At 36.3% G+C, this 23,230-nt stretch overlaps 1 protein-coding gene and 1 long non-coding RNA gene across 3 annotated transcripts in view; one reads left to right on the top strand and one right to left on the bottom strand.

Moving 5' to 3' along the window:
• The window catches only part of LOC118977511 (uncharacterized), a 55,259-nt gene that overhangs the window by 5,721 nt on the left and 26,308 nt on the right, over positions 1-23,230 (top strand). For both annotated transcript variants that reach the window (XR_005064538.1, XR_005064537.1), the window contains exons 2-3: positions 6,566-6,670; positions 8,785-8,849. This is a non-coding gene — a long non-coding RNA (uncharacterized LOC118977511). The remainder of the gene's footprint in view (positions 1-6,565; positions 6,671-8,784; positions 8,850-23,230) is intronic.
• Positions 6,914-23,230, bottom strand: part of KIAA0825 (KIAA0825 ortholog) — a 391,792-nt gene continuing 375,475 nt past the window's right edge. The window contains exon 21 of the mRNA XM_037032449.1: positions 6,914-8,375. Coding sequence (XP_036888344.1) covers positions 8,258-8,375 — 118 coding nt within the window. The 3' untranslated portion in view covers positions 6,914-8,257. The remainder of the gene's footprint in view (positions 8,376-23,230) is intronic.

The raw sequence follows: 23,230 nt of genomic DNA on the forward strand, positions 1-23,230 counted from the left end.
GAACTGTGTAATTCTTCAATCCATTCTTGCTACCTTTTCTCTCTTACTCACATTCCCCTGCAGTTTATATCTCAGACCTAAGCTTCTCTATTACTGGTTTTTCACCATTATTCCTATAAGCACAAACTTGACTCCTACCCTTCTCTTTTCTAATCCTCTTATACACCGATGTCTCTGTTGTGTGCAATCTGATTATTCCCAAATATCCTCAGAAACATACTCTACCTTTCAGCTTTCACTGAAACTTGATATATTGGTTGAATATGGTCAATGGGCTTTTAAGTCACATTCCAACAACTTTATAATGAGCCCTTTCTCCCCCGACCCTCTCTCTCTTTCTTGCTTTAATAAATTTTAGCAGTCACTGGACAACTACATAATTACTCCTTTGAGATCCCCTAGCTAATCTCTTAATGGAGAGGTGCTCTTGAAGGCTCCCCCAACACAGTTATTCATTCTCAAAATAAAATACAAACAATGAAGACTGATTCCTAAATTACCTCAATGTTGGAATTACCAGATAGGACTTTAAAGAAATAAAATATCTTAATATTTTAAAATCTACTGGATGAGCCCTGGCTGGTGTAGCTCAGTGGATTGAGCGTGGGCCTGCGAACCACACGATTGAGGTTCGATTCCCAGTCAGGGCACATGCCTGGGTTGCAGGCCAGTTCCCGGTTCCTGGCAGGGGACGCACGAGAGGCAACCATACATTGATATTTCTCTCTCTCTCTCTCTCCTTCCTTTTCCCTCTGAGACAAATGAATAAAATCTTAAAAAAATAAAATCTACTGGATGAATAGAATAGAGATTGTGAAGAGATAATCAGTGAACTTGGAGAGAGATAAATGCAAAAATATGATAAATATGTACAACACAGTCAAGCTGCTTAGAATCAACAATAAAGACAAAATCTTGAAAGTAGACAGAATAAAATAACACAATCATATAGGGGAACAATGATACAAATGAGCATTGTTTCCACAACAGAAACTGGAAGCTGGGAAAGAGTGAATCATCTTTAAAGTGTTAGAAGAAAAAAAATCTATCAATACAGAATCTTGTGTCTAGTGAAAAATCCTTCAAGATTTTCATGTAAAAGAGAACTTCTGACCAAGATGGAGGTATAGGTAGATATACTGTGTCTCCCCACACAACCAAAGGGACACCAACAAATTTAAAACAAACAACCCCCCCCCCCATAACTGACAGAAAATTGAACTGTATGGAAGTCCGACAACCAAGGAGTTAAATAAGAAACATTCATCCAGAACGGTAGGAGGGGTGGAGATGGGCAGCCGGTTGGAGACAGGCAGCTGGGCAGAGAGGACTCGTGGAAAGGGAGCAACTAGAGGACTGGGGCAGGCAAGGCAGCAGCTGTCAGTCTGGGCCAGTGGTGGATGGTGGAGTGGGCGGTCCCACATTTGCCTACAGATAAACTGGGAGGATCAACTTGGGAGTGAGAGAGACTGAGCAATCCAGAATTCCAGCATGGTGAAATAAAGCCTCAGACCTCTGACTGGAAAATAACTGTGGGGGGTGCAGCAGCAGGAGAATCTCCCAGCCTCACAGGAGAATTCATTGGAGAGACCCACAGGGTCCTAGAACGTACACAAACCCACCCACCATGGAATCAGCACCAGAAAGGCCAGATTTGCTTGTGGGTAGAGGGGGAACAGACTAAAAGCAGAAGAGAACCAAGCAAGTAGCATTGTTTCTTCTCTTACACCACTCGCCAGTATACAGTGCCACAAGGCAATGATGTGGGTTGCCCCACACTGGTGAACACCTAAAGCTTTGCCCCTTATTACATAACAGTCTTGCCAGAGGGGGAAAATGGCCCAAATGAAAGAACAGATTAAAGCTTCAGAAAAAAATCCAACTAAGCAAAGAAGAGATAGCCAACCTATCAGATGCACAGTTCAAAACACTGGTAAATCAGGATGCTCACAGAAATGGTTGGGTATGGTCACAAAATAGTGGAAGAAGTGAAGGCTATGCAAAGTGAAATAAAGGAAAATGTACAGGGAACCAACAGTGATGGGAAGGAAACAGGAACTCAAGTCAATGGTTTGGAGCAGAGGAAAGAAATAAGCATTCAACCAGAACAGAATGAAAAGAATTTTAAAAAGTGAAGAGGGACTTAGGAACCTCCAGGAAAACTTTGAATGTTCCAACATCTAAATCATAAGGGTGCCAGAAGAAGAAGAGGAAGTGCAAGAAACAGAAAACTTATTTGAACAAATAATGAAGGGGAACTTCTCCAATCTGGCCAAGGAAATAGACTTTTAGGAAGTCCAGGAGGCTCAGAGAGTCCCCAAGAAGTTGGACCCAAGGAGGAACACACCGAGGCATATCATTAGCTAAGATTAAAGACAAGGAGAGAATCTTAAAAGCAGCAAGAGAAAATGAGACAGTTACCTACAAAGGAGTTCCCATAAGACTATCAGCTAATTTCTCAAAAGAAATCTTACAGGCAAGAAGGGGCTGGAAAGAAGTATTCCAAGTCATGAAAGGCAAAGACCTACATTCAAGATTACTCTATCCAGCAAAGCTATCATTTAGAATAGAAGGGCAGATAAAGTGCTTCTCAGATAAGGTCAAGTTCAAGGAGTTCATCATCACCAAGCCCTTATTATATGAAATGTTAAAGGGACTTATTTAAGAAAAAGAAGATGAAAAATATGAACAGTAAAATGACAACAAATTCACAACTATCAACAACTAAACCTAAAATAGAAACAAAAAGAAACTAAGCAAACAAGGATAGGAACAGAATCACAGAAATGGAGATCACACAGAGGGTTATCAGTGGGGGAGGGGGAAGAGGAGAAAGGGGGAAAATATATAGGGAATAAGTAGGTAGAAAAATTGACAAGGAGAGGTTAAGAATAGTATAGAAAATGTATAGGAAATGTAGAAGTCAAAGAACTTATATATACGACCCATGTACATAAACTAAAGGGGTGGGGGATATAGGTGGGAGGGGATATGCAGGGTAGAGGGGAATAAAGGGGGAAATGGGACAACTGTAATGGCATAATAAAAAAAATTGTGTTAAAAAGATTTTGTTGAGGATTTTTAAATCAGTGTTCAGAAAGGATATTGGCTTGTACTTTTCTTTTCTTATGGCATCCTTGTCTGGTTTTAGTATCAAGGTAATGCTGATCCCATAAAATAAATTGAAAGTCTCCTTTCCTCTTCTGTCTTTGGAGGAGATGGAGAAGGACTGATATTAATTCTTGGTAGAACTCATCAGTGAACCCATATGGTCCTGGCCTTGTGTCTGTAGGAAATATTTGATTACTAATTCCATCTCTTTACTAGTAATCAGTCTGATTAGATTTTCTATTTCTTCATCACTCAGTCTTGGTAGTTTCTATGTGTCTAGAAATTCATCCATTTCTTATAGATTGGCGAACTTATTCACATGTAATTGTTCATAGTAATTGTTCAAAGGAAAAAAAAAGATGGCATCTACCAGCCTTAGTGTGGGTATTCCATCTTGCCCCTAGATTTGCATTGTTAGTTTCCTGCCTCTCAGGCCAGGGCTTTAACATTAGCAAATAAGCCTTTCACATATATCTGTGGGTGAGATTGCCTGCTCCTGCACTTGGCCCTTGGGCAAGTGACTTCAGAGCCAGGAGCCCTCTAAGGGTTATTATTTTTTTATATATTTATTTATTTATTTATTTTTACAAAGAGGGGAAGGGAAGGAGAAAGAGTGGGAGAGAACCGTCAATGTATGGTTGCCTCTTATGTGTCCCCTACTGGGGACCTGGCCTGCAACCCAGGCATGTGCCCTGACTGGGAATCAAACCAGTGACCCTTTGCTTCACAGGCCCATGCTCAATCCACTGAGCTACACCAGCCAGGGCTCTAAGGGTTATTTTTAGACCACTGTAGCCTAGTGGGTCTCTTATACATCAGCCCAGTTGGTCTTCAAAACTGTAGGTTTTGGAATCTCATCTCTCAGGTGCATATCTTAAAAGATGGGATGCCCAATGTGGAATTTAAACTTTTGCTCCCCAGAGAGGATCTTTGGGTTCTGAGTTCCCTTCTCATTGTGGGTTGCAATGCAATGGGTAGCATTATGGGCAAGATGGGTCTCAGGCTTCTCCTACCTGCTTCATTGTGTGTGTGTGTGTGTGTGTGTGTGTGTGTGTGTTTTCTCATTTGCCTGACATCTACTGAACACTCAGGCAGTTTTTAAGTTTTTCTTTTTCCAGCGGAAACTGTTCCATCTGTAGCTACAGTTTCAGTGTGTTTGTGGGAGGAAGTAGATCTTCCTACAACACCATCTGGGACCAGTATCTCCCTATGTGTCTTTACTTATAATTTGGGTCTGTTTTTTCACATCTGTACAACTCTTTTATGTATTATCTCAAATAAGGCTCCCAATACAGACCTAAATAAGTGCTTATTGAGGATTAAATTGTCTACTTATGGAGTGTCTGGCACAGAGCCTGGTTTGTCACAGCTGCTTAATAAATAGCAACAAACACTGACTCACAACTCTTCTTATTCTTGGCTCATCTCTGTTTCCACTTTCCTGCCAGATAAGGTTTTTCAGGGTCTAAATTTTACCTTACGGTGGATAAACTCCAGGGTGGCTCCCATCACCTTTACCTCTTGTAATTCACACTATTGTGTGATTGATCCCTTCCCTGTGACCCTGGTTGGGATGAGTGACTTGCTTTTAACCACTAGAATTTGGTAAAGATGATGAAGCATGCATGATTAAATGCATTTGATTATGTTATATATGACTGTCATATTGATCTTTCAAGGAGACTCTCTAGTCTCTCTTTGACTCTGAGGAAGCAAGAAGCCATTTTGGGAAGACCCACAAGGCAGGAAACGGAGGCCCTACATCTGATAGCTTGCTAAGTAATGATTGTTATCAGTAACTGTGTGAGCCTGAAAGGGGATCCTTCCCCAATTTAAGATGAGACAACAGCTTGGCTGACACTTTCATGACCATCTTGTGAGATCCCAAGAAGTAACTAATACAGCTTGTTACTCATACAAATAATTATAATAATATTTTTAGGGGAAAGGGTTTTATAATGTTTTGGATTCTTTAAATTCTGGAGAAACAAGAGTTCACTGCTTTACTAATAGTGCCATTGAAAACATTTCTGAAAAGCAAAGCAGGTAGCTTTTATCATTATGTAGAATATACTGGTCTCATATTTCCCTATTAAAATTTAAGAGCTTTCAGATGTCACGTTAGGAATGTTTATTTGTGAAGATCCTCCTACAGCAGTTTTTCTTTTTTAGTTATGGTAAAATCACAGCATAAAATCTTAACTATCTTTAAGTGTAGTTCAGTACTGTTAAGTATATTCATGCTGTTGTGGACCAGCTCTCCAGAACTTTTTCATCTTGTAAAAATGAAGGTCTATGCCCATTAAACAACTCTTTTTCTTTCATCCTAGTCCCAAGTAATCACTATTTTACTTTTCTTTCTATGAATTTGACTATATTAGATACCTCATATAAGTGGAATCATACCTATTTGTCTTTTGTGTGTCTTATTTTACTGAGCATAGTATTCTCAAAGTTCAGCCATGTCATAGCATGTGACAGTGTTTTCTTCTTTTTAAGTCTGAATGAAGCTATTTAATATTTTTGTTATGGAATATTTGAAGTATAATGAGAAGCATAAACATCTAATTAAAGATTTTTTGTAGAAAATAGATTAATTACAAGTGACCTGAAGTTCTCTTGAACTGACAGTTTATGAACTGGAATAGCGGGACATTTTGAGTAATCACATATTGGTACACACAAGAGATTATTTTCCCTTTTCTTGTTTGGTAGTTCTATAACAGTGTTTGATAAAAATGATGAAAATGTAAAATATCTGAAATATACATTGCCATCTGTATTTTATTAAAAATTAATTCATACTGTTTCCACACAGTAACTGCTGAACCAATAATAAGGTAGATACTTCATTATAATTATAAAAATACAGTTAAATAGAAGAGTAGGGAAGATAATTTTTATAGGAGGATAATATTTTTGTAGTAAGCATACAGGGAGTTACGAGGTATTCATTCCTGTTGTTAATATATACACATGTAAAATAATTGTGAGAAAGGAAAACACTTTGAAATACCACTTCTTATACTTTAAGAAACACACGAAGTATAGAGTCAAAGAGTCAAAGTGACCTGATAAATCAGTTACTTGTCATTTAGCATTTCCAGTTACAAATTTTATTGCACTGATGGCTACAGTAAGTACTCTGAGCAAGTACCAAAGAGAATTCAACTGCAAGCTCTTTTCTCTTTTCTACTTCTCTTTCCAGCTCATTCCATCCTCCTCTTATGATACTTCTTTGAAAAGGGAGTCACAGAGAAATTTTTTTTCTAGAAGAACTAAATCACTTCCAGGATTACTATAGAAAATACAGATTTAATTAAAAAATAGTGTTAACAGATGATCTTTATGTATGTTACAAGATAAAAGAACTCAAATGAAATCCTATAACTTTGTAAGATTATTTCATTTAGGTTATTGATCAATTTATTTTTACTTTGACTTTCTATGTTAGTGTCTATCCTAATAGAATGGAGTTATGCAGATTTAATACACAGACCATCACTAAGCTGAAAGAATAATCAACTGGTGCCTTATGTGGTTATAGGACTGCTTATAGGTAAGATTAGATGGAAGATCAAATTCTCATAAAAGTTTCTTACAATTTTTTAAATGATCTACATCAAACTTTTAAAAATTATTTTAGCCACGTCATAAAATGCTTGGTTCATGATCATACAAGATGTGGCTAAAGTAGGTTTATAGTTGTAAGTACATAAGACAGAATTAATTCTTGTATTATTATTTATTATTGTATTATTTTCCATATGAACAGCTGTAAACCTACTTTTGCCCCACCCTGTACTAACCAACTAAAGCACGGTAGATTCTTCAAAAATAAAACGTGTTATCTGGCAGACAGCTGGCTATATCATCATTTATGTGTTTTTATGAAAAGAAATAATGCAAGAGATTTTCTAAGGTGGCCTCCTTTGCACTCCAAACTTTTACTCTTTGAAAAATGCTTAAGTCCTTTCCTTTGATTATCATGAAGCCTACATATATTTTATCAAAATTATAGAACATGAGAATCTGGACAATCTGAGAACATTAGAAACCGTGATACACAATGTCATGTGGTGTAAAACAGATCATGGTATATTCTCCCAGATGTCCACTAGATTGCTCAGTAGCCTAAATGTCTTTATTGTCTTTTTTCAATGACATTCAAACAATTGTGTTTATTAACTGTTGACTAGATAAATGACTTTGTACTAGGTATTTGGGGAGACTACCGTTATAAAAGGAGACTCCACATTATACAGGAAGGTCTTGAAATTTTTATAATCTAATATCAAACACTGCTAGGAAATGTATAGTATATATAGTTTTACTTGGTGTACAGGATGCTAGAACATATTCCATTTCCTTAGTGTGTATAAGGTAACAGAAATCAGAGAACAGAAATTATAGATAATGACCTGTAGAGTAGAGATTGCTGGAGTCTGTTTTGAACATAATTTTGTGAGAAAAATGGTTTCTGGTTGTAGAAAATGGCAAGTGTGTGGCCTGGGCCAAGAGGATGGCTCACAGTTGCCTGAACATGGAGTCATTGGGTATAGTATCCGAAAGCATATGATTGGAACTGATGTTTTAAAAACCACTGCATGCAGAAATATGAATAAAGCTGTATTTCAGGGGAGTGCTCTTTGTGGCTATGATTAAGATAAATTGGACATGAAGCGGCTATGGGAAAGAAGGCTGGTAAGACCTGGACTTGGGATACAGCTACAAAATTAGGTTAAAAATTTTAGATGACTCTCAGGGGGCCATGTGATGCCATTCAACTTAACATCCAAATGCTGTATTTAAAAATCCTTAGGGAAAAGATATCCAAACATTTTGCCTGTTGTCATAGATACTTCAAGACTGAAAGAAAAAAATAATTCAAGGGAACACGAGATGGCAGCAGTTATATCATATAAAGAGAAAGATTGAGAAAAGAAAAACATTTGAAATTAATTTTAAAATAAAATATATGTAGCACTTTATTTTTATGTGCTATATTTCTTTTCAGTCCAGAGATTACTCAGTCATTGGTTTCATGCTTCACAGCACATCCGAGGTTCATCCTGACTGTAGTAAAAATCCTGCTCCATTATATGTGATTATTTCCTAAAATAAAGCTGTTGCTGTTTTCTGCAGATTACTCTTCTTCTGTGTTATCTGAGGCAGAAGAGTTCTGGATGTTGCAAATTTGTTTTAAATGTTCCAGCATTGCTTTTTCTTCCTCTTTTAGTGTTTCATCCTTCCTCATTTCCCACCTAAAAGAAAAATCACATTTTAGTATTTTTGTAACTTCCAAACTACAGTCAACACTCTGTTGTTCAAGACTTGAATATGTATATTCACTGGTTTATTGAGGCGTCTGTTTCTCCTTGTTTGTTTGTTTTTTAACAACTACTTCTTGGGCAACACAACTCATTGGCACTGCTTCTGCACACTGGGCCAGGAGAATGGGAGATGAAAATAGTCAAACCAGCTCTACTCCAGGGGAAAGTTTTAAAGTATTGTTTTAAATGTTGTTTCTGCAGTTCCAGGTTTAAAAAAAAGTATATGGATTACCAGGATATACATGGGTATGAATAAAATCTAGAGTTTGAAATTAATGAGCAAATATTTTTCATAGTATTTTTCCTCGTTGATCACCCTATTAGTGGGTTTAAATTTCAGAGAGGTTTACCAGTAAGACTTTAGCAGCAAAAAGAATATCAAGATAAATTGAATCTACCTTCAAGGTAAGTTAGTCCATTCCTAGAAATAAGATCAAATTTGAAGTAATCAAGTCAATAACCCAAGAAAAGCTGCAGATTGTTACCAAGGATCCACAGAGAATTTGCTAAAAGTAAAAAGAAATAAAGAAATCATGGGCTTTCTAATTCTGTGTGATTGGGAAACACAGGACAAAATGTTAAGAATATGGAGCAAAGTATGTATATGCTCATATAATCTTGCAAAGTAAATATTATCACAATAACCCAAATACAAGTAATCTATCCTTCCCCTCCTTCTTCTCTCATATATGCCACCTCCCCAGGACTAGTCAGTCATACTTAACCTAGAGCCCCAACAAGGAATTACCTGCATGTATTTCCCTTCTCTTTTCATTGTAGTTCCACCTAAGCCATCCATCATGATATGCTGTCATGGAAGGATTTTTAAAACGAATGTTGATTCCTACTAAAAGACCCTCTACTATAAGGTTCCCAGGGGATAGGATTTCACTTTTTATCTTTTTAAAAGATTTATTTATTTATTTATTTTCAGAGAGGGGGAAGAGAGGCAGACAGAGAGACAGAGAGACAGAGAGACAGAGAGACACAGAAACAATGGTTGCTTCTTACAAGCCACCAACCAAGGACCTGGCCTGCAAACCAGTCATGGGCCTTGACCAGGAATTGAACTGGCAACCTTTTGGCTCACAGGCTGGCACTCATTCCACTGAACCACACCAACCAGAGCTCACTTTGCAATTAAAAGCTATTGTAGCGGTGTTGGTTAATAATATCATGTAATTTTCAAGTGTACAATTCTATAACATATCATTTTTACATTGATCGCATTGCGGGCTCCCAACCCTTGACCAGTCTCCCTCTGTCACCACATATGTGACTCCCTGTGTCCTCTTTATCTTTCCCTTTGCCCCTTCTTCCCCTCTGGTAAATTTCATACACTTATCTATGCCTATGAGTTTATTTGTTCACTTGTTTATTTGTTGCTTTCTGCTTTATATCCCACATATAAGTGAAATCATATAGTTCTTGTCCTTTTTCAGCTGATTTATTTCACTTAGTGTGATACTCTCAAGATCCATCCATGTTGTCACAACTGGCAGTTTTTCACCCTTTTTTATGGCTGAGTAGTCTTTCATGGTATACATGTTTCACAGTTTCTTCATCCAGCCATCCATTGAAAGACACTTCATTTGTTTCCATGTCTTGGCTACCATAAGTAATGCTACAGAGAACATAGGGGTAAATATATCTCTACAAATAATGTTTAAAAAATTTTCAGATAGATACCCAGAAGAGGGATTGCTGAGTCATATGGCAGCTGTATTCTTTTTTTCTCTGAGGAACTTGCATACTGTTTTCCATAGTGGCTGCACTACTTTACATTCCTATGAGCCATGTATGAGGATTCCCTTTGCTCCATATCCACTTGTTATTTCTTGTCTTTTTGATAAGAGCCATTTTAATAAGTTTGAGGTGGTATCTCACTGTGGTTTTGACTTGCAATTCCTTTAAAGCAAGTGAAGTTGAGAGTCTTCTCATATATCTAATGGCCATTTGTATGTCTGTTGAGGTACTCTGCTAATTTTTAATAGCATATTTTGTTTGTTTGTTTTTCGTAGTTGTTGAGTTATATAAGTTCTTTATATAGTCTGGATATCAATATATCCCTTATCAGAGGTATCATTTGCAAATATCTTCTTCCATTTGGTTGGTTGCCTTTATGCTTTCTTGATGGTTTCTTTTCCTGTGCAGAAGCCTTTTAGTTGGACACAGTCTCATTCTTCTATTTTTGCTTGTCCTTCCCTTGTCTTTGGGGTCTAGTTCACAGAAGCCTCTCTGAGACCAAGTCCCATACTTTAGTATTTTTGTTTTCATATATGGTAGTCTAGATTCATTCTTTTGCACGTGGCTTTTCAGTTTTCATAACACAATTTATTTTATTTATTTTTTTAAAGATTTTTAAAGAGAAGGGGAGAAATATCAATGTATGGTTGCCTCTTGTGAGTCCCCTCATGAGAACTCCCAGGCATGTTCCCTGACTGGGAGTTGAACCATGATCAATTCACTGAACTACACCAGCCAGGGCTACAATTTATTGAAGGGGCTTTGCTTTACCCATTGTATGTTTTTGGCTCTCTTGTCTAAAATGAGCTACCCACATGAATGTATGTTTATTTCTGGGCTCTTAATTTTGCTTTTTGGTCTATGTGTCTGGTTTTTTTTTTTTTTTTTGCAAAAACCATAATGTTTTCATTACTGTAGCTTTGTAGTATAATTTGAAGTCGAGGCATGTGATACCTTTTTCCCCCCTTAAGGGTATTTTTGGTTCTACACAAATTTGAGGATTTTTTTTGTTCTGTTTCTCTGAAAAGTGCCATTGGAATTTTGATAGGAATTGCATTAAATCTGTATATTACTTTAGGTAATATGGCCATTTTAACCATGTTGATTCTTCCAATCTATGAGCACAGAATATCTTCATATTTTCTTATGTCTTCTTCAATTTCTTTTAACAATGTCTTGTAGTTTCAATACATATAGGCCCTTCATTTCCTTTAAGTTTATTCCTAGGTATTTTATTATTTACATTGCAGTTGCAAATGGAATTTTCTTCATTTTTTTCCTAATATTTTATTGTTAATATATAGGAATGCAATGAATTTTTGTATATTGATTTTGTATCTGGCAACTTTACTGTATTTGTTTTATTGTTTCTAATAGTTTGTTGGTGTAGTCTTTAGGGTTGTTTATATATGGAATCATGGTTTTATAGTATTTCTAACAACAAAGAAGCAGCTATTCAATGAATGTCTTCCAGAAGCCCCCTATTTTATTGTAGTTAGAATTCCTAGGTAACAGACCACCTGTTACACATGAGGAAAGCATATTATGTTTGGGGGGCATCTGGTTTGGTTTGAGTTGTGAAAAGAAAGCATGGGCACTGCATTTCCATAGAAAACTCCTAGTGGGATCCCTGTTTCCACACAGGTTTCCTTGCTGAAGGGTTAGGTTCAATATGCTGGGGCCAAAGCTGGGAGCTGGGATGTGTAAGAGAGAAGAAAAAAGGAAAGAGCAGATAGAAAGGAAGGGTTATCTGAGAGACTAGACCTGGGTTTAATTTACATTTCTTCTTCATCCTCTGCCTGGGATTCTCCTCATCTCAGGAGAATGATGAGGAGAATCCCAGGCAGAGGATTCTCCTGGCACCAATCTCAGCTGAATCTAAGAACTGCTATTTCTAGCCCTGTTAGTTTTCCATATGTTCCCATACGGTCAGAGTTAAGTAATTGGTCATACTGGTTTTAACAACTTGAAGAGTAGAGATTTGTCACCACTGTACTGTTCAAAGCCATGTTACAAGAGGGGGTACTTCTGAAATCCATATTTTGGGATTTAAAATTTAACCCACAAGGTTACCTAATACTGCTTTCATGGAATCTTGAAGAATGGTCCCCACCCATGTTATATAGGTGAACTTGGGCATCCTAAAATACTTAAAACTAGTATTTTAAGTTGAACTCCTCCCAAGCAGGAAAATATATAATGAAAGATACTTATTTAGTACTAACTGTGTATGAGGGCATTGCTTTAAACACTTGACATGTCAGTCTTTAAATCCTTACCACAAAGTGTTATTATTCCTATCCTATGAAGTAAACTGAAGCACAGAATGTTAATGTCACTTGCCCAGGTATTGTTGAGTTGAAACAAGGGAGTCAGACTCTGGAGTCCAGGCTTGTAAATGCAACACTGACCATGGTTTTAAAATCATTTTACAAGTATCATTAATTACTGTTAAAATAGTTTAAATATTACATTTCCTAGAAGATATGGCATGAATTAGGCTACATAATTTTAAAAAGAACTTTCTAAAATTTACATACTTTAAAAACATTAATTTTTAGAAAAAGAGGAAAGGAGAGAGGGCGTGGAGAGAGAGAATTACTAATTTGTTGTTCCACTTTTTTATGCATTCATTGGTCAATTCTTGTATATGCCCTGGCTGGGGATCAAACCTGCCACCTTGGTGCACTGGGATGATGCTCAGCTGGCATTGGGCCAGCTGAGCTACCTGGCCCAGGCTAAAATTCATGAACTCTTAAAGGAACCCAAACATGACAAATTGGGTTTGCCTTTTCTCCCATATAAAGGTACTAATATTGTACTGAGTAAGTGAATTATCTTCTAAATGTCAACAAAATATGTAATATGTTCATAAATATTTTGATCATTGTCTCTATGTGTGAAAATTGAAAACACAAGTTCTCTGCTTCATTAAAAAATCTCTATAATTAATGTAATTTAAATGAATTGTATGCATAATAGAATCTAAGAAAAGGATTTTTGAAGCTTCATTACAATTATAGGCACTTCACAGTATAATTGAGCCGTTAGCAATGATATTAGACAAAGCTACTTACCTACCACAAAATTCTTACATTTGCTTTGTGCTTATTCAGAAAAAAATAATTTCATAAGAGAGTAAGAAATTATGACAAAGATAGAAAAAACTAAGTATTAAAACTACATTCACCCTAATACTTTACTTTTAGTGATTATTAGTATTAGGGATTTGAAAGGCATGTTTATCATAAGCATTGTTCTTTTTCACATCTAAATTCTTAATTCCATTCCTAATCCCATCTCTAATTCCATTGTCATTTTAGACTTTGTTAACACAGTTCAAAAACAATTATATCAAAAACTCTGGGAAGAGAAAATAATGTATCAATTTGTTAAACACAATTGACTGGCAATCTGCTTAAATTTTCTACCCTTAGTTTCCTCTATATATTTAAAATCTATAGTGGAAGCATGTCCCTACAGAAACCAGAAAATGTCAGGACCAGAATATTCTAGTTTGGCTTAAATCAGCTTTATGAAGTAATTACATTTTTTCCCCAACTTTGGTAACCTGCTCTCTTTCACTATTACTAAATTCCCCACCTGCCTACTCTGGTAAAATAATTGCAATCTGACCTCCACTCCTACTGGTGGCAGTGAACATACATCTTAGACACTGATGAGTGGCTAAATCCCATGAGACCCCACTTATTTGTACCATTATCTCAGCTGTCTTCTGGAATGGACCGTCTTGCAAGACGGTGCTGCCACTTCAGCATCATGCCCTTGTTCTGAGGCAGGAGAATGGAAGAAGAGGCAAGCACGCTCCTCAGGTCCTATTAGGGACAGAAAACCTTTCCCACATCCTTTACGGCAGACACTGACTAACTTTTACTAACTATGTCCGACTGGGAAAGTTGCATAACCTGTCTGTGCCTCAGTTTTTTCATATGCAGAATAGAGGATGCTAATGGTATTACTCTAACATTATTGCAAAGAGCAAGTAAGCTATAGATTCATGAAACTTTGCTAATTATTTTATAAGACTCTTGAATTAACTGGCTTCCCCAGAGCTCCTGACTTGATATTCGTTCTTCTGCTCTGTGACCTTCCCATCGTTTTATCTGATAAGTTTCCTTTCTGATAAATATGTAGGTAAAATGAAGTTACTAATTATTGTGGAAGTTTCACTCAGTGTTCAGTTACACATTGCTGTGATCATGTTGTCATTTCCTCCTTTCTTTTATTTTGTATTTGTTCACTCTGTTCAGCCTAGCATGGCCAAGGCTCTTTTTGTTTTCTTTTGTTATATCTTTCAAATATATTCTAGAATAACATTTAATTATATTATTGGCATTTCCCCGGAAACACCAATAAAATACTTGGATATAAAAATGCAACTTAAAATAAGCATTCTGACATAATTTAATGTTATTATTACACATTTATGTAGTACTTTATATTTACAAAGTGCTTTACAGTTATTTATTCATTAACTGCACTGTTAAACAACATCGACCATCTGGCCAAACTAATGATTTCAAATTGTCATACTAGTTTGTAGCTGAGGAGTGAAAAATGAAGTCATATTAGATTTTATTCTCTTCAAACAAACCATTTTGCCCTTCTCTCCTCCTCTGCACGACAGTGCAGACTGGCTTCAAAGGAGGGTTCAAATGAGAGGGGACAAGCCTGCCTCTGTCTTCTTCTCCCTGCTGTCCTGTAGGTGTGTGGGGGCCTGCCCAGGATTCAATCCTAGACCTTCTCGTCTTCTCCCTCGGGAAGCCTCACAGCTACTCCCAACACCCACCTGTCATGTCCCCACCTGTGACTCATCTATCTCCCAAACTGTAATTCACTGTCTTTACACTTCACTTTTGTCCCAGGTTTTCTAAGTTTGATTGTCACTTCCACTTCAGTTACTCTCATCATTCCTGCACATCCTGCCACACTCAGCAACACAGGGCCTTTCCTCATGATGCAATCTGAGGTAGCTTTAGGGAAGAATTCATGTGCTTAACTCATTGACAATGTAGCAACATTAATGACAGAAAGAACCCTGATTTTTTTGAGTCGTAAAGTCATTATTAAATTCTATAGTAAAATTGGAAATTATGGAATTTGATGTTCTTCTTTAAGACATTTCTGTAGGGAGGTGATGCTGAATCGCACTTAGTCCCGAAGGACAAATTTTAGGAAGGAAACAGATATGAGGCTATCTTACACTTGAGAATAACTTAATGGGTGTTCATTAATAGTTACGGGAAATCTATTATAAACCAGAAAATCAGTTTTGAGTGTAATCACCTTGAATATAAATGGCACTATTTTTTTATCCACATAACCCACAGGATTTGACAGTTAAGTATCTTCCTTTGGAAATAGGTCTTTACCATACCATACTTACTAACCCACCTTCTTTCTGATATGTTCTCTAGATGATGCAATCTATAATAAAACCACTTTTGCCTCATGTTTTAAAAGCTAAGTTTTAAGGAATGTAGATAGTTCAGTCCATCTCCTTCAGCATACATTTAGTAGAGATGGAGAATTCAACATTACTTTTTTCATGTAACCTAGATACATTTTTTGTTGCTTAGCTTTATCTGCTCCACAATATAACAGTTTGAAATTTCCTTGTAGGCTGCAATTTTTAACAGTTTAAAATTTTGGCTTTTCTCCAAACTTCGTATTAAGTCTCTACAATGCTTAAACGACATGGATCCTCCATGAGAGTTACAAGTCTTTACACTGCTTTCAGGCAGGGGTGTTTGGGAATGAGTGGGTAGCAAACATCGCACTCTGGTACAAGAGCAAAGAGAGCTTTATAAACTTCTTTTTAACATAATTTAGCTATTCCCTCAGGCTAATTAATGTATGCTAGTTTTGGGGAGAATTCAGTAGAAATAGGAAGGCATTAAGAAAATTTACTTACAAATAGAGGTAAAAACAGGACTGTTAATGATTTGTACTTCTTGTTGTCATTTTTAAAGACAGAGTTTAAAAAAATTTATTGTGGAGATTTCCATGAAATGTAAAAGACCTTTAGTTTTTACAGAATACTATAAACAGCAGACCCATCTTTGCTTTGGGAACTTATATAAGATGGGATTGTCTTAAAATGATCAAAGTTATTTCAAGTCCCCACAATTTTGTCACCTAATTTAACATTTTAATATCCAGAAAATAAGGTTTATTTTTCAAAAATATATCACTGTTAATATAATATACAGCTTAGTACCCCTGTAACCCAATTTTATATATACCTAACATATAATACATAGAAATAAATAGGGTAGGTATAAATATATAGAGAAATATACATTTAAAATATATAAGAATAAATACAGTGTGCATAAGAAAAATCCATACTCTAGACTATTAAATATCAGTACTTGCCATAATAAATTAGCAGTTTGGTTGCTTGCTTCAACCAAGAATTTGTTATATAATTATGATAAATAGCTATATCTGCAGTTTATCCAGCTATTTCTGCAGGAATTTAAATTAATATTCTTTTGTAAGGTAGTAGATTTCTTTTGCTACTACTAATGCAGTAAAAGGACTATTTCCAAGCTCAGGAATAAGCAGCAAAACCCTTAATTTGAATTTATAGCCTTCAGAGACAATCTGCAATACAACTTAACTGTCCTAACCAATTTATTTTAATTAATGTGATTTGTTCTATAGATTTAAGTGGAGAGTTATATACCGGCAAATAGGACAACTAGAATGCTAACAGTAACATTTTAAATAGTTATGGCTTGGGGAAAACATAAATGGAAGCATAGCCATCAGTGGTAATGGAAGCTGAACTTTTCTGTTACTTGTAAATCATCTGTATCTCCAAAGAGAATTCATTCCCACCAGTGGATTTTTAAAATTATAAGAGTTTAGATAGAAGGCCAAGGTCATGCTATTTGGCCAGCATTGAGTGCTGATGTAGAAGAAATGCCATTTGCTAAGAGAAGTGTCAGGAATACTATATATTGCCAGAATCACATTGCTGATTTTTCTCAGTGTAATGTGTAATTTAATGAATCTAAAGAAAATGTCTTTTTTTCCTAGTTAAATTTGGTACCCCTGGAAGTGTCCATGGACTGCGCTCTGTAGACACTTGGTTTCTATTCCATTTATTAACTTTTTTATATTAAAAGCTGTGTCGAGCAATACTGTTCTTGCTGTAAAAATGAGAAAAGTTCTCTTTTCAACAAGAAAGAAAGGATTATGCATTTATATCTCAAAATTTCCAGAAATCGAGTGTATTTTGACTAGCCAGTGTAAAGCTGAGGCCAACGCAGGCATCAATCTTGTTTTGGCAACAGAGATTGGCACAAGGCTTACCCATTGCCCTAACCACTCCCTGGGATACCAATCTGAATGAAAGCACTGTTTTGAAACACGTGGTCCAATGGCTAAAGAGCCTGTTTGCAGCCTGTTACTAATGACAACATTGTATTTAGAAAAGCCTTCAAAATGTAGTCTGAGTTCATATTTTATTTGAAATTGGCTAAGAACTTAGAAAGATTAAAAGTCTTCTAGAATCCAGAGCTCTACGTGGTTAATAGGGCCATTACTTTTCATTAAGTTACTGCCTATATGTTTACATTCACATAGGTTCCAAAGTTTTTTCCTTTCATTCTTTCAGTAATCAAAGTATTTACTGAATGCTTACTACGGCACTATGAAGGTTTGGAGCATATATTAATAGTTCACACTTATTTAGCAGTCTCCACATGGCAGGTACTGTTCTAAGTGCTTTGTATCTATTAGTTCATTTAGCCTTCATAACAACTTTATGAGATGGGTGAACTATCATCACTGCTACAGGCCAGGAGTTACCCAAGGTCACATACTGATCGTTGGTGGAGCCAGGATCCTCACCCAAGCAGCCGGCTCCATAGTTAAATGCTCTTAACCAGCATAGCACATCTACTGCGAACTATGCCTCTCTGTGTCTCTCTCTGTTTCTACATCTTCTGTAACAATAAGTGAACTATGAGCTGCTGTTATGGAACTCACAGTTTGATAACACTTTGTATCCACTCTGCATATGTCAGAAAACTAACTGATGGAGAAAAAAAAAGTCTCTCTGCACCCCATGTGCCCGGCCATAATTGTATCTGATCTGAGTATGTTTCAGACCCACTTGAGTTGAAGTGCCATCACCTGTCAAAACAACTGACATTGCCTCAACTCCTGGGGAATGAAAGGGTTGCCCCCTCACTTTCTTTCTTCACCCCTGGGAGACCAGTAGGAAGTGCTGCTTTCTCTAACTTCCTGGTAGCACCAAGGAGGTTAGGAGGCATGATAAACAAGATCTTTACCCTCATAGAACTCTCATTTAAATGGACCTCAAATTTATTTCAAGAAAGTATTTTATCTTACGGCCCTTTGGTAAGCTCCGGAGCCCTCATCAACAGCTGCATCAAATGTGGAGTGCATCACGTGTCTAGAGTCGGTCACTCCTTCCAAGATTCTCGGCGTGATCTCTTCTTGCTATTTCAGCTTACGATACTTAACATGAACTAATCATTACAATGTGGGGCTCCCATCGATGAATTTCAAGTTTAATAACTTATCATTTTAACTTTTGAGATTAGTTTTCTATACATTAAAACAACATTTCTACCAAGTTGAGTTCAAGTTTGGCAAAGTGCATAAAAATAACACCAAGTCTAAGCTCACTTTGCTTGCACTCCTTCTTTGTTTCTAATTTAATAAATGTTTCCCAGAATGGAGTTTGCAACTCAAAGTATACATATAAAATGCTTACTTGTTCTCTTTGTGGATGTGTTCTGTGAAATATACATTTCACAGATATTAAAAAAGACATATTTGCCAAGGGATTGCATTTGTTGATGTGGCAGCCTCTTGGCTTAAAGTATAAAAAATCCATACCTGTCAATTATGAATTGCATTCCCCCCATTTGTACATAATATGGAACTTGTCTGAGTGCTAGCTAAAAATGTTCATGATACTATTTCATATGTAAGTACTGCCAACACCCACCCCCCCACACACACAACCTCTTCCTACCTTGGGGGGTCAAAGAATACCTAAAAATGATAATCCTTTTAAATAATAAAAAATCCTCTGTCCTTTGTTCATTTACCCATCTTTCTTCTAACTACATCCAATCACCAACCCTATCAATCCATTTCTTTTGATATATCTTTTAGTCTGATGGGTTTCATAATAGGAACACAGCATGAATATCCTCTAATACTTACAGCTTCCCCCTCCCCAAATTTAAACATCTTCCTTGCTAAGCAGAATGTATACACCGATCAACCCCCAAGCTCTCACCCTGGATGCCCTCTCCCTATTTCCTTACCATTTGGTGCATGGACACATCATCTGAATGATATTTGTCTTGATAGGTAGTGGGGGGAAAGCCTCGTCCCCAAAGGCTGCGCCATGTTCCTAGCCCTCTCACTACAGAACTGATGCACTAAATGGAGCCCAACTCAGACCCCTGGTATTTTCCCTGAGAAACCCTAGATATGCTGTCAACTTAATTAGAAACTGGCCCTTTGCCCTGTCTCTCCAATGATCTCACCCATTATCTCTCATACCCTAAAACTCTATCATTCTCCAGAGAATAGATTATTTCTCCACACATCCTTGTCTCGCTGTTCCCAGACAACTGTGTGTGACCCTTTCCCACTTCAACTGTACTGTTCATAGTCATTTTAGCATCTGTCATCTCAGTTTAAGGTGTGATTGTGTTTAATAGTGCTTCATTTTTGCAGTGGGTGCACCTTAGCTATTGCAGTCTACAGAAAATTCTGACTGACATTCCCAGTGCTCTTTGCAGCCAGAGTAAATCAAGCACTGTGTTACCTCTTTCTACGACTGTCAGATGACTACCCAGCATGACTGCTAATATTTTGAGAGAGGGCATCTCTACTTTGAAGAGCCTTCTTCCTTAACTTCACAGTCTTACAGCACTGACTTTTATTCCTCTCTTCTGAGTTCTTCTCCCTAATATAAAGCTTAATTTCAAATGTACCAGTTGACTGCCATTAAATTTAACTTCCAAAAGTAGTCCTTTATTGACCAAGTTAAATAACTTTCTTCTAGTTAAATTGTATAGTTAAATAAACTATACAGTTTAAAGGTTGAATGTTACTTTTTATGGAAGCAGTTGAGAAGAATTAAAAATAAACAGTTGACAATGAGCTATTTAGTAAACAAAATCACTGTAGTTACTTCTATCTTGCCCAGCTATCCTTATTATGAAAACCTATGTAGTTGACAAAAATGTAGCAAGTCTAATTCAGTTATAGCCAGTGAACTTTCACAGGTTATCCTCATTGATGTACAGTTTTGTGATAAGTTCCTGCTACTGTAGTAAAATTCTGAGTTCCACATCCAAGTCATTAAATTCTCTTACTGTTAAAATCTGTCATTGGTTCAGCAATATACAGTAGAACCAATAATATGTATTGATGTTTAGTATGTGTAAAATTTTTTGTAAATTTGGTTACAACAAAGAGAGTCTTTGCTAGCCCTTTCATTTATAGGTGGTAGTGTGTACTCAAGAGGATCTTACCTAACAAATCAGAATTATCATTTAAAAATCTGAAAAGCCTGTCACAGGCCAGTTCTTTAACATTAGCTAGAAAATGAACTCTGCCTAAGGAATACTGTACATTAATGACTCAAGGCATGAACACTTGACCATCAAAAAAGCACTGAGTTTGAAAAATTGCTCTTTTTAACCTAACCCTGTATATACAAAACAGATTCATTACTGCTGAGATATGCTGCACCTGTAATTTCATTTTCACAAGACTTCCACACATCTCCAAAGAATCCAGATTAGTTCTTCCAGTAAATAACTATGACATTATTAGTGTTTGTGGGAAATCCTATTGAAAAACACAACACAAAAGTCACTACACAGTAGCCCCCTACACCAGCAAATAACATAGAAACACAAATACAAACCCATAGATAATAAAATACTGAAAAATGATAAGAATAATCAAGAAAATGCTTTATCTTCAGCTATGGTTCAGCCAGTCAGCCAACTTTAGCTAATGTTATTGCATCATCCCATTATTTTTAAAATGTAAGAAAATATTAGGGATCAAATAAGATAAGGAAAAATGTCAAACTAATTATGAAATGAACTGAACTATCAAGAAATAAAGTACACTGTGTTATTAACCTTAAGTTCTGTATCGCAGAGAAAGCAGAAAAGATTTCAGATAAAAGGCTCAGATTGCAAACTGAGGTATTTCACATTAACCTGCTCCTAGATTCTGTGAGTTTCTTTTCTGGGTTTTTCTATTTTTAATAACTAGAATTTCATTCTGATTCATTTGCTACTAACCTGGAATTGCCTCTGGGATCTGAAAATTGAACTGATGAAGTATAATCAACCTCTTTACAAAGAAGAGCCATTTCTAAAATCCCTGAAACTCCCCTCAGCTTTAATATTCTTGTATTGTGTTGTGGAATCCATTAATATTAGAGAGGGACAGTGAAGAAAAATAGGAAAGCAGGATACTGGGTACCTATGCTTAAAACTGTGAGCCATGATGAGGTTAAATGGGTGGTTATTTTTATATGTGAGGTAATAGTAATTAACTTGTCTAGACTCCTTTCAAAAACTACCAAACTACTTAATGAATGAGTCTTAGAAGTTGTACACAGTTCATAGAACAGATTGAACAAAATTTTGATTATCAAAATAAATAGTTTTGGTAATATATTAAGCATGGAGGATAACACATTGAATATGCCAATTATTGCTCCCTGTGGAACTTACATTTGTGGCAAAAACAAATTTTGAAGAAGTAATCAAATTGAATAAGTGAATGAATGGCAGTATTGTAGAAGTCAATAGTCAGGTCCTTTTTTTAAAGATTTTATTTATTTATTTTAGAGAGAGGGGAGGGGAAGGAGAAAGAGAGGAAGAGAAACATCAATGTGTGGTAGCTTCTTGCACAGACCCTCCTGGGGACCTGGCCTACAACTCAGGCATGTGCCCTGAGTAGGAAGAGAACTAGCAACCTTTTGGTTTGCAGGCTGGCTCTCAATTCTCTGAGCCACAACAGCCAGTGCCAATAGGCAGGTCCTCTATACTTCAATAATTATTATAGTTTTCTATACACGGATCCTGCATATTTTGGATAGGGTTATTCCTAGGGTTATTCCCTTTGGATAGGGAATTTTGTGATGTATATGTTGCTCTACTATTTAGAGAGTTTTTCTACTATTTCTTTTTTTCTCTTATTAGGATATTGATACTTTTTGTGTGTGTTTCGTAGCCTTATTGATTTTTGTTTTAGAGGATTTTATGTGGCATTTTTCAGTTTTCTAAGGAATACTCTGTAATTACTGACCATTTTCCATTTTACTCTCCAACAACTAGTCCATTATTTCTGATTTGTGTCTTACTGCACTAGCTAGAAATTCTAAAATAGTGTTGAATAAGATGATCAGGAATTCCATCCCCCCTTGACTTTAATATAAGTTCTGGTTTTATAATTAATATTATATGATGTGATCTGTCTTCTTAGATATACTTTTTATGATAAGGAAGTATCTTTTCTTCATTTATTTTCCTTCAGATTTTATTTATTAGGAATGGGCTCTTTTTCAAATTTTTAATTACTATTTCTCTCTCAGTTGGCTAGAGTATGACTTTAAGTAATTTTTTCAAGAAGGGCATTGGTGCTACAATCTATAAATTTTTGAACAACTGAGAATTCTGCTGCCATCACACATAAACATCTAGAAGGGCATATAACTCTTAGGTTACAAGTTTTCTCCTTAATATGCAATAGATGGGTAGGAACGCAAAATTGTACAGCCACTTTGGGAAGTGTTTTGGCAGTTCATTAAAAAGTTAAATATACACCTACCATATAACCCAGCCATCCCACTCCTAGGTATCCACCTAAGAGAAATGGAAATTTATGTTCACACAAACCCCTGTAAATAAAAGTTTATGGCAGCTTTAGTCACAATAGCCCCAAACTGTAAACCACACAGATGTCCTTAAACCATTTCCTACTGTGGA

The sequence above is a fragment of the Sturnira hondurensis genome, unplaced genomic scaffold (assembly GCF_014824575.4).
Source record: "Sturnira hondurensis isolate 20B ecotype Veracruz unplaced genomic scaffold, ASM1482457v3 Scaffold0021354, whole genome shotgun sequence".
Classification (NCBI taxonomy): Eukaryota; Metazoa; Chordata; class Mammalia; order Chiroptera; family Phyllostomidae; genus Sturnira; species Sturnira hondurensis.